The sequence below is a fragment of the Mobula birostris genome, chromosome 28, assembly GCF_030028105.1.
Source record: "Mobula birostris isolate sMobBir1 chromosome 28, sMobBir1.hap1, whole genome shotgun sequence".
In the NCBI taxonomy this organism is placed as follows: Eukaryota; Metazoa; Chordata; class Chondrichthyes; order Myliobatiformes; family Myliobatidae; genus Mobula; species Mobula birostris.
The window spans coordinates 36,021,595-36,032,889 of record NC_092397.1 but is presented as its reverse complement, the minus strand read 5'-3'; the positions used below and the strand labels follow the sequence as shown (position 1 = coordinate 36,032,889).

At 46.0% G+C, this 11,295-nt stretch overlaps 1 protein-coding gene and 1 pseudogene across 1 annotated transcript; both read left to right on the top strand.

Moving 5' to 3' along the window:
* The first annotated feature begins 9,582 nt into the window (after positions 1–9,582).
* On the top strand, positions 9,583–9,894 carry LOC140189216 (histone H4). The gene has a single exon (XM_072245906.1). It carries the CDS (start codon positions 9,583–9,585, stop codon positions 9,892–9,894), a length of 312 nt encoding a protein of 103 aa, XP_072102007.1.
* A 516-nt stretch (positions 9,895–10,410) lies between these two features.
* Positions 10,411–10,981, top strand: LOC140189215 (histone H3-like; annotated as a pseudogene).
* The last annotated feature ends 314 nt before the right edge of the window (positions 10,982–11,295 follow it).

Genomic DNA, 11,295 nt, shown 5'->3' with positions numbered 1-11,295 from the left:
GACAGGGTGGTGAAGAGGCTTTTGGAACACTGGCCTTCAGTCAGGGCACCAAATATAGAAGCTGGGATGAGATGTTGCAGTTGTACAACACATTGGTTTGGCCGCTTTTCGCAAATAGTGTTTAGTTTCTGTGACCCTGCTGTATGACAGACACCATTAAGCTGGAAAGAGTGCAGAGGAGATTTACGGGGATGTTACTGGATCTCAAAGGATTTGTGGAAAGGTGTTTCAGATAATTTTCCCTGGAATGTTGGAGAATGAGTGCTGATATTGCAGAGGTGTATAAGAACATGAGGGACCTGGGGGCTGGTCAGTAAATGGAATGAGCTGCTAGGGGGAGTGGTTGAGTCAGGTACATTAAAAAGGCACTTGGACAGGTACATGGAAAGGAAAGGTTTTGAGTACATGGGCCAAATGCAGAGAAATGGGACAAGGAGGAGGATAACCTTGTTCATAATATGGTGGTGAGGGGGTTACAGACCACAAGCTCAGATGGGAGCTTTGGTCATCGTGGAATCTGTGTGAATCTGACTGTAGACCCTGTTGACATGAAACTTTTCCAAATGATTTGTTATTTCTTCATTGATTATAGACTCCAGTACCAGAAGTGAAGTTAACAGGACTACAGTTACTTGCATTTTATCTTCCGTCCTTCTTCAACAATGGTTTTCAACTCCACTGGGACCTTTCTGTAACAGTGAGTTTTGACAAACTTCACTTTCTCTACTTTCTCTCCAGACTTCCTGTGAAAGCATCCAGTGCAGGTCGTTGGGACCTGGTAAAGTTTGCTTTTAGTCCCATTAGTTTCTCCCTTGTGATGGCGATCGTTACACATTATTGCACAATGTTGAAATGTCACCGTTAGATATCTGTGGGATGTTTGCTGTGCCCCACTGTGAACACTAATGCAAGTTATTGAGTTAACTTCTTTGCTTGTTTCTTGTTACTTTTAGCTTTTATCTCATCATTGGTTCCTAAAAAATTCCTGATGCTCTTGTCTACCACCAGCCCTTGCCTCTGCATGTTCTTTGATTTAATATTTCCTAGAAAGCCTTTGACCACACCTCAGGATCTTGAGGCCACTCCTCCCCTTCTCTTCTTTCCCTCCCTCTCTCACCATCATTTTCCCTACATACAAAGTTCTTATGAAAAGTATTCACACCAGTTGTTCATTCCAGTTTGGCAGAAGAATAAACCAGGGAAGGTAGTGCATCCGTGGCTGACAAGGGAAATTAGGGATAGTATCAACTCCAAAGAAGAAACATAGAAATTAGCCAGAAAAAGTGGCACACCTGAGGACTGGGAGAAATTCAGAGTCCAGCAGAGGAGGACAAAGGGCTTAATTAGGAAAGGGAGAAAAGATTATGAGAGAAAGCTGGCAGGGAACATAAAAAGTGACTGTAAAACCTTTTATAGATATGTGAAAAGAAAAAGATTGGTTAAGACAAATGTAGGTCCCTTACAGTCAGAAACAGGTGAATTGATCATGGGGAACAAGGACACGGCAGACCAATTGAATAACTACTTTGCTTCTGTCTTCACTAAGGTGGACATAAATAATATTCCGGAAATAGTAGGGGACCGAGGGTCTAGTGAGATGGAGTAACTGAGGGAAATACATGTTAGTAGGGGAGTGGTGTTAGGTAAATTGAAGAGATTGAAAGCAGATAAATCCCCAGGGCCAGATGGCCTGCATCCCAGGGTGCTTAAGGAAGTAGCCCAAGAAATGGTGGGTGCCTCAGTGATAATTTTTCAAAACTCTTTAGATTCTGGATAAATTCCTGAGGATTGGAGGGTGGCTAATGTAACCCCGCTTTTTTAAAAAAGGAGGGAGAGAGAAACCGGGGAATTATAGACCGGTAAACCTGACATCGGTGGTGGGGAAAATGCTAGAGTCAGTTATCAAAGATGTGATAACAGCACATTTGGAAAGCGGTGAAATCATCGGACGAAGTCAGCATGGATTTGTGAAAAGATAATCATGTCTGACGAATCTCAGAATTTTTTGAGGATGTAACTAGTAGAGTGGATAGGGGAGAACCAGTGGATGTGGTATATTTGGATTTTGAAAAGGCTTTTGACAAGGTCCCACACAGGAAACTTAAAGCACACGGTGTTGGGAGTATGGCATTGATGTGGATAGAGAATTGGCTGGCAGACAGGAAGCCAAGAGTGGGAATAAACAGGACCTTTTCAGAATGGCAGGCAGTGACTCGTGGGGTACCGCAAGGCTCAGTGCTGGGACCCCAGTTGTTTACAATATATATTAATGACTTAGACGAGGGAATAAAATTCAGCATCTCCAAGTTTGCGGATGACACGAAGCTGGGCGGCAGTGTTAGCTGTGAGGAGGATGCTAAGGGGATGCAGGGTGACTTGGACAGGCTGGGTGAGTGGGCAAATTCATGGCAGATGCAATTTAATGTGGATTAATGTGAGGTTATCCACTTTGGTGGTAAGAACAGGAAAGCAGATTATTATCTGAATGGTGGCCGATTAGGAAAAGGGGAGGTGCAACGAGACCTGGGTGTCATTGTACACCAGTCATTGAAAGTGGGCATGCAGGTACAGCAGGCGGTGAAAAAGGCGAATGGTATGCTGGCATTGATAGCAAGAGGATTCGAGTACAGGAGCAGGGAGGTACTACTGCAGTTGTACAAGGCCTTGGTGAGACCACACCTGGAGTATTGTGTGCAGTTTTGGTCCCCTAATCTGAGGAAAGATATTCTTGCCATAGAGGGAATACAAAGAAGGTTCACCAGATTGATTCCTGGGATGGCAGGACTTTCATGTGATGAAAGACTGGATCGGCTAGGCTTATACTCTCTGGAATTTAGAAGGTTGATGGGGGATCTGATTGAAACGTATAAAATCCTAAAGGGATTGGACAGGCTAGATGCAGGAAGATTGTACCCGATGTTGGGGAAGTCCAGAACGAGGGGTCACAGTTTGACGATAAAGGGAGGCCTTTTAGGACTGAGATGAGGAAAAACTTCTTCATGCAGAGAGTGGTGAATCTGTGGAATTCTCTGCCACAGGAAACAGTTGAGGCCAGTTCATTGGCTATATTTAAGAGGGAGTTAGATATGGCCCTTGTGGCTAAAGGGATCAGGGGGTATGGAGAGAAGGCAGGTACAGGGTTCTGAGTTGGATGATCAGCCATGATCGTACTGAATGGCAGTGCAGGCTTGAGGGGCCGAATGGCCTACTGCACCTATTTTCTGTGTTTCTATGTTTACCCCTTAGAAGTAGATTGAATTTGGCTTTTTTTTTTGAAACTAATCAATGGGAAAAAACTCTTTTGTGTCAAAGTGAAAACAAATCTCTACAAAATGCTCTCAATTAATTATACTTATACTTTATACTTCATTGTCGCCAAACAATTGATACTAGAACGTAAAATCATCACGGCGATATTTGATTCTGCGCTTCCCACTCCCTGGATTACTAGCATTAAATATTAAAAAATTAAATTATAAATCATAAATAGAAAATAGAAAAATGGAATGTAAGGAAGTGCAAAAAAGACGAGGGGCAGGTCCGGATATTTGGAGGGTACGGCCCAGGTCCGGGTCAGGATCCGTTCAGCAGTCTTATCACAGTTGGAAAGAAGCTGTTCCCAAATCTGGCCGTACGAGTCTTCAAGCTCCTGAGCCTTCTCCCGGAGGGAAGAGGGGCAAAAAGTGTGTTGGCTGGGTGGGTCGTGTCCTTGATTATCCTGGCAGCACTGCTCCGACAGTGTGCGGTGTAAAGTGAGTCCACAGACAGAAGATTGGTTTGTGTGATGTACTCTCCCGTGTTCACGATCTTCTGCAGCTTCTTTCGGTCTTGGACAGGACAACTTCCATGCTGGGTTGTGATGCACCCTAGAAGAATGCTTCCTACGGTGCATCTATAGAAATTAGTGAGGGTTTTAGGGGACAGGCCAAACTTCTTTAGTTTTTTCAGGAAGTAAAGGCGCTGCTGGGCCTTCTTGGCAGTGAACTCTGCTTGGTTGGACCAAATCTGGTCATTTGTGATATTGACCCCGAGGAACTTAAAGTTTTAACCCTGTTCCACTTGCGCACCACCGACGTAAATTGGGTTGTGCTGTCTGCTACTCCTTCTGAAGTCAACAACCAATTCCTTCGTCTTGCTGACGTTGAGGGATAGGTTATTGTCTTCGCACCATGCCACCAGATTCTTAATTTCCTCTCTGTACTCAAACTCATTATTACCCAAGATACAGCCGACAATTGTTGTGTCATCAGCAAACTTATATATTGAGTTTGATGGAAACTTGGCTACACAATTATGGGGGTACAGTGGGTACAGTAGGGGGCTGAGTACACAGCCTTGTGGGGCACTGGTGCTCAGAGTGATTGTTGAGGAGAGCTTGTCCCCTATTTTTACAGCCTGGGTCCTGTCTGTGACGAAGTTGAAGATCCAGCTGCAGAACTGAGTGCTAAGGCCCAGGTTCCAGAGCTTAGGAATCAGTTTATTTGGAATGATGGTATTAAAGGCAGAGCTGTAGTCAATGAAAAGGAGCCTTACGTATGTGTCTTTATTCTCCAGGTGTTCTAAGGAGGAATGTAGGGCCAGAGAGATGGCAACTGCCATTGACCTGTTGCTCCGGTAGGTGAATTGCAAAGCGTCGAGGTTGACCTGTAGGCTGTGGTTGATGTGTGTCATAACCAATCGCTTGAAGCACTTCATAGCAATTGATGTCAGAGCCACAGGTCGGTAGTCATTCAGGCATTCCACCTTGCTCTTCTTCGGCACTGGAATTATCGTTGCATTCCTAAAACATGAGGGGATCTCAGTCTGAAGCAAGGAGCAGTTGAAGATGTCAGCAAACACTCCAGCTAGCTCACTTGCACAGGCCCGGAGAACCCGTCCCGGGACGCCATCTGGGCCCGTTGCCTTCCTTGGATTTATCTTCAGGAAGGCCCTTCTAACGTCCTCCTCGGTGACGATGAATCTCGATGCCACCAGGTCCGGTACATCCTCTTCTGTTCGAATCTTGCGTAGAATACGTTAAGTTCGTCAGGAAGAGAAGTGCCACAGTTATTGATATTCCCAGCCTTTTCTTTGCGCCCAGTGATCTCATTTTACCCTGCCATAGTCTACTGGCATCCCTCTGGTCGCCTGGGCTTCCAACTTGGCTCGATATTGCCTCTTGGCGCCCTTAATGGCTTTCCGGAGTTCACGTCTGGATTCCGTGTAGTGACTGGTATCCCTGGACCTAAAAGCTGCAGCTCTAGCCTTTAAAAGAGACTTGACCTTATAATTCATCCAAGGTTTCCGGTTAGGGAATACCTGGATCGTCTTGCGAGACACACAGTCCTCCGTGCATTTCCAAATAAAGTTCGTGACAGCTGAGGCATACTCATCGAGGTTAGCTGTCGAGTCCTTGAATACTAACCAGTCCACCAATTCAAAGCAGTCACGGAGGACTTCATCCGTTTCCCCCGTCCAATGCGACACTACATTTGACACCGTGACCTCCTGCTTCAGTTTCTGTTTGTAAGCCGGGAGGAGGAGTACGGCCTGATGGTCCGATTTTCTGAAGTGAGGTCGTGGGACTTAATTACGAATCTAAAACACAAAATAATTGTCTGCATAAGTATTCACCTCCTTTAATATGACACACCAAATCATCAGTGGTGCAGCCAATTAGTTTTCGAAGTTACATGATCAGTTAAATGGAGATGACCGTGTGCAGTCAAGGTGTTTCAATTGATTGTAGTAATAGTACACCTGTAAGTGGAAGGTCGAACTGCTGGTGAGTCAGTATCCTGGGGAAACTACACCGTGAAGACAAATCAACACTCCGAGCTGCTCTGCAAACAGGTAATTGAAAAACACAAGCCAGGAGATGGATACAAGAACATTTCCAAGTCACTGAATGCCCTTGGAGTACTCTTAAGTCACTCATCCAGAAGTGTGAAGAATATGGCACAGCTGTAAATCTGCCAAGAGCAGGCTGTCCTCAAAAACTGTGCGGCCATGCAAGAAGGGGCCAGTGGGGGAGGCCACCAAGAGACCAATGATAACTCTAGAGGAGTTGCAAGCTTCAGTGGTGGGAGAGATTGTGCAAACATCAACTGTTGCCTGGGTGTTTCACCAGTCGCAGCTTTACGGGAGAGTGGCAGAGAAAAAGCCACTGTTGAAAAATGCTCTCATGAAATCTTGCCTGAAGTTTCCCAGAATTGTGGGGGACCCTGAAGTTAGTTGGACGAAGATTCTATGGTCTGATGAAAACAAAATTGAACTTCTTGACCATCACAAACACTAAGTTTGGAGTAAGCCAAACACTGCACAACATCAAAAACACACCATCCCTACCGTGAAGTGTGGTGGAGGCTGCATCATCCTGTGGGTATGCTTCACTGCAGCAGGCCCTGAAAGGCACGTAAAGGTAGAGGGTAAAATGAATGCAGCAAAATACAGGGAAATCCTGGAGGAAAACCAAATTCAGTCTTCAAATGAACTGCGACTTAGGAGAAAATTAATTTTCCACCAAGACAATGACTGCAAGCATAAAACCAAAGCTGCAAAGGAATGCCTTAAAACAACAAAGTTAATGTCCTGGAGTGGCTTTGTGAGAGTCCATACCTCAATCCAATTGGGAATTTGTGGCTGGACTTGAAAAGATCTGTTCAGTCACCAACCCATGCATTCTGACAGAGCTTCAGCAGTTTTGTAAAGAAGAATGGGGAAAATTGCAGTGTTCAGATGTGCAAAGCTGATAGACACCTATCCACACAGACTGAACTGTAAATACTGTTAAAGGTGCATCAACTAATTACTGATTTGAAGGAGGTGAATACTAAGGCAATGAATTATTTTGTGTTTTATATTTACAATTAATTTAGATCACTTTGTGGAGATCTGCTTTCACTTTGACACCGTGGAGTCTTTTCTGTTGATCAGTGTCAAAAAAGCCAAATTAAATCCATTGCAAAACAATAAAACATAAAAACTTCTAAGGAGACTGAACATTTTATATAGGCACTGTATCCACTCCTTCACCAGCACGTTATGAACAAATCCACCCTGCTCATTTCCATTTTGCCGATTCAGTGTGGAACATTGAATACAGTGGAATATCAAATTCCCAGTCTCTGTAACCATGTCCCTGCAGCAGCTGTTAGATCAAACATATTCATTAGTACACAATATGGAACAGATGGCAACCTGCCCTTCGGCCCACAATATCTGCGCCAATCATAATAATGATCAGAATTTATAAAGTACTGGGGAGGTCTGACTGGAGTATTGTGAGCAGTTTTGGGCCATTGATCTTTGGAAGGATGAGCTGAAATCGGATGGGCTTCAAACGAAGTTCTCCAGATTGCTTCCAGGATTGAATGGCTTGTCATATGAAGAGTGTTTGATGGCTCTGGGCCTGTATTCACTGGAATTTCTGAACAATGAGGGGTGGCCCAATTGAAACATATTGAATGGTGAAAGGCAGTGATAAAGTGGATGTGCAGAAGATGGGAGTGTCTAATATCAGGACACAGCCTCGGAATAGAGGAGCATCCTTGTAGAATGTGGAGATGAGGAATTTCTTTAGCCAGAGAGTGTGGAATTTATTGCCACAGGGAGCTGTCAAGCCAGGACTTTATGTATATTTAAGGTGGAGGTTGATAGATTCTTGATTGGTCAGAGTATGAAGGGATACAGGGGAAAGGCAGGAGACTGGGGCTGAGAGGAAAAATGGATCAGCCACAATGAAATGTCGGAGCAGACTCGATGGGCCAAATGGTCGAATTCTGCTCCTATATCTCAGTCTGTGTCACTTCCTCAGAAACCGTAATCAATTTTATCAAGCGTGATCTGCCCACACAAAACCACGCTGATTGTCCCGAAGCAGGCTATGCCTTTCCCAAATGAGCATAAATCCTGTATCTCAATATCCTCCCCAGTAGCTTCTCTACCACAGAAATGAGGCTGCCTTGCCTATAGATTCCTGGATTCTTGTTATTTCCCTTCTTGATCAAAGCTGCAACATTTGCAACACTCCAGTCCTGTGGGACCTCACATGTTGTGATCGAGGACACATAGATCCTTGTCAAATCCCCAGCAATCTGCTCACTTGTTTCCTTCACTGTTGTAGGATATTTGCCTTCAGGCCCTGGAGTCTTATCCATCTTATTGCTTTTCAGACGTCCCAGCACAACCTCCCCCTTAATATCAACACATCTCTGCATATTAGCATGTCTCACTCTGTTTTCAATTCCTTCACCTCGGTAAGTACTGACACAACGTACTCATTTAGTACCTCAGCCACTTGATCTGACTTCAACCACATCATTCCTCCTTTAATCTTGAGTCGACCTTTCCATTCTCTGGTTATCCTCGTTATATTAATACAAATCACAAGGCCTTGGGATTATCTTTGGTCCCACTCCACAAGGACTTGTTGTGGCCCCGATTTGGCCTTTCCTGGCTTTAGCATTTCCCCGCTATCTTTATATTCCAAAGGTACCCAGTCTGATTTTAGCTTCATAAACCTTCCATATCCTTTTGACTAAATTTAGGATCTCTCTGCTCATCCAAAGTTCCTTTACCTTACCATCCTTCTCCTCACTCCTCAGCAGAATATGATGATCCTCAGCTCAGAGTTGCTGGTCTTTAAACAACTCCCACATGTCAGATATGGACTTGTCTGACAGTGGCTGCTCCCAATCAATGCCCCTTGGCTCCTGTCTTCCTCTGTCCTGACTTGTCCTCCTGCAAATCAGTACCTTCATACAAGATCTAATTTTATTCTTACTCATAAGTAAAGAAAAGTTGTGATCACTGTTCCCAAAGTGTTCACTGACTCTTGGCTGTCAGCTAGCCTGGCCCGTTTCTCAAAACTAATTCCCGTAAGTTCTCAACTCTGGTTGGGCCCTGTACATAATGTTTCAAACACTCCTTGAATTCCCTGAACAAATCTTGCGCATCTAAGTATTGAGCAAGATCCAGTCAATTCTAGGGAAGATGAAGTCCCTCACTATGACAACCCTGTTGTTCTGCACCTCTCCATAAGCATCAACATATCTGATCCTCCACCTCCTGGTGGTTATTGGGGGCCAATACGATAATCCCATTAGTTTAACTGCAGATTGCCTCTGTAAATGAGCCTTCCAGTTTGCTGTGACATTCCCAGTGGGGTAACCTCTGCATCTTTTAACCCCCCACTCACATGTAAAACAATGAAACCCAGGAATGTTGAGCTGCCAGCCCTGTCCGTCCGATAACATAGTACTCCTAATGTTGAAATAAACTCGTTTCAGCCCATCAATCCCACCATGTTTATTAGCCTGACATTGGCTCTCGTTCTTTTCAGACTGTGTGTGAGGGAGTTTTGTTTTTCGCTGGAGCGCTTTGTGTCGGATGAATCGTTGGAAATTGGCGGTTGTGGCAAAGTGAAGGTGGAGCTTGACGATGAGAGGCCGCTCTCGGCTCTGTCCGTCACTCTGACTCTGTCTCCTCCCCTCCCCGCCTCTGTCTCTCTGCGCGTTTCTCGGGCAGGTCGGGGCGCTGTGTATAAAAGGAGACAGCAGCAGGCAGTTTGTCAGTGAGCAGCGACCTGAGTGAAGCAGCATCATGTCTGGCAGAGGGAAAGGAGGCAAAGGACTGGGCAAAGGCGGAGCCAAGCGGCACCGTAAAGTGCTCCGTGATAACATCCAGGGCATCACCAAACCGGCCATCCGCCGTCTGGCTCGCCGTGGTGGTGTAAAGCGGATCTCGGGTCTGATCTACGAGGAGACCCGCGGGGTGCTGAAGGTTTTCCTGGAGAATGTGATCCGGGATGCGGTCACCTACACTGAACACGCCAAGCGCAAGACGGTCACTGCCATGGATGTGGTGTACGCTCTGAAACGCCAGGGCCGCACTCTCTATGGCTTCGGCGGCTGAAAAACTCCCACTTCCTCCCGAGCACAAAACAAAGGCTCTTCTAAGAGCCACCCACCGCCTCACAGACGGAGCTGTATCCGCAACCTTTTAGATATTTTTTTATTTTATACTCAGCTAGGTTGCATTTGAAACAGATTGATCGATTCCGCATGGAACATACTTGAATTCTGCCTTTCCAGTCGGTGATTACCGCAAAACCTGCATTAGGATCGATCTTAATCCTCTTATCAGTTTTGAACAGAAATCAGTTCACTCGTTTGGAGAACGATTCCGTAGTTGTGCATTTAAATCTTAACTGAGGAAATTATATATTAAATTTATTAAATCAACCTGAAATTGTATAATTCGTCATACAATTAATTGTAAATAAAGTAATCAAGCACCGTTGCTGGGTGCTCTGAAATTGGCGGGCGATTTGAAATTAATTCTGCGCCATTCACTCTGCATGAATGAAGTCCGACCGCCCGCCAAATTTTTATTTGTGGTTAATTGTTATTCGCCGCCCGCCTACAGGAAATGAATCAACCAATCGTAGTAAGGAACCTTAATAGACTCCTGGTTCAGCCAATCAGAGCTGAAGGGCGGATCCTTTCCAACAGTATAAAACCCTGTCCCGGAGCGCGTTTTGTCTATCTTGTTCCTGTATTTCAGCCTGTGTTCTCGGTTGTGAAGGAGAATGGCCCGTACCAAGCAGACAGCGCGTAAATCGACCGGAGGGAAAGCTCCTCGCAAACAGTTGGCGACCAAAGCGGCGCGGAAGAGCGCTCCAGCCACCGGCGGAGTGAAGAAGCCTCATCGCTACCGGCCCGGCACCGTGGCTCTGCGGGAGATCCGGCGCTACCAGAAATCCACCGAGCTGCTCATCCGCAAACTTCCCTTCCAGCGCCTGGTGCGGGAGATCGCTCAGGACTTCAAAACCGATCTGCGCTTCCAGAGCTCGGCCGTCATGGCCTTGCAGGAGGCTAGCGAGGCTTACCTGGTCGGGCTGTTTGAGGACACTAACCTGTGCGCCATCCACGCCAAGCGAGTCACCATCATGCCCAAGGACATCCAGCTGGCCCGCCGCATCCGCGGGGAGCGCGCCTAAACCCGGCCTCCACACCCAGCACAAGAAAAGGCTCTTTTAAGAGCCACTACCACAGCAAAGGAAAGGGCTGTCGCTTGCTGATCTGTGTATTATCGTAGTGACGATCTGCCCTCCTGATGAGGTTGTTCGGTTTTTGCACTGATTGACCGCGATCATCAGCTGTTCTCTGCCGTCTGGTTGATTCAGCGAGGGACTGGAGATGAACGCGCTCCCTCCCCGTCAGGGTCTCACCTGGCCCTTCACTTCTCCCACTAACATGCCATGTACAGCTGCTGCGGCTGTTCTGTTTTGTTTGCTTTGGACATGCCCGGCTG

Coding starts and splice junctions, on each gene's coding strand:
- LOC140189216 (XM_072245906.1), top strand. CDS start 9,583: ATGTCTGGCAGAGGGAAAGGAGGCAAAGGACTGGGCAAAGGCGGAGCC.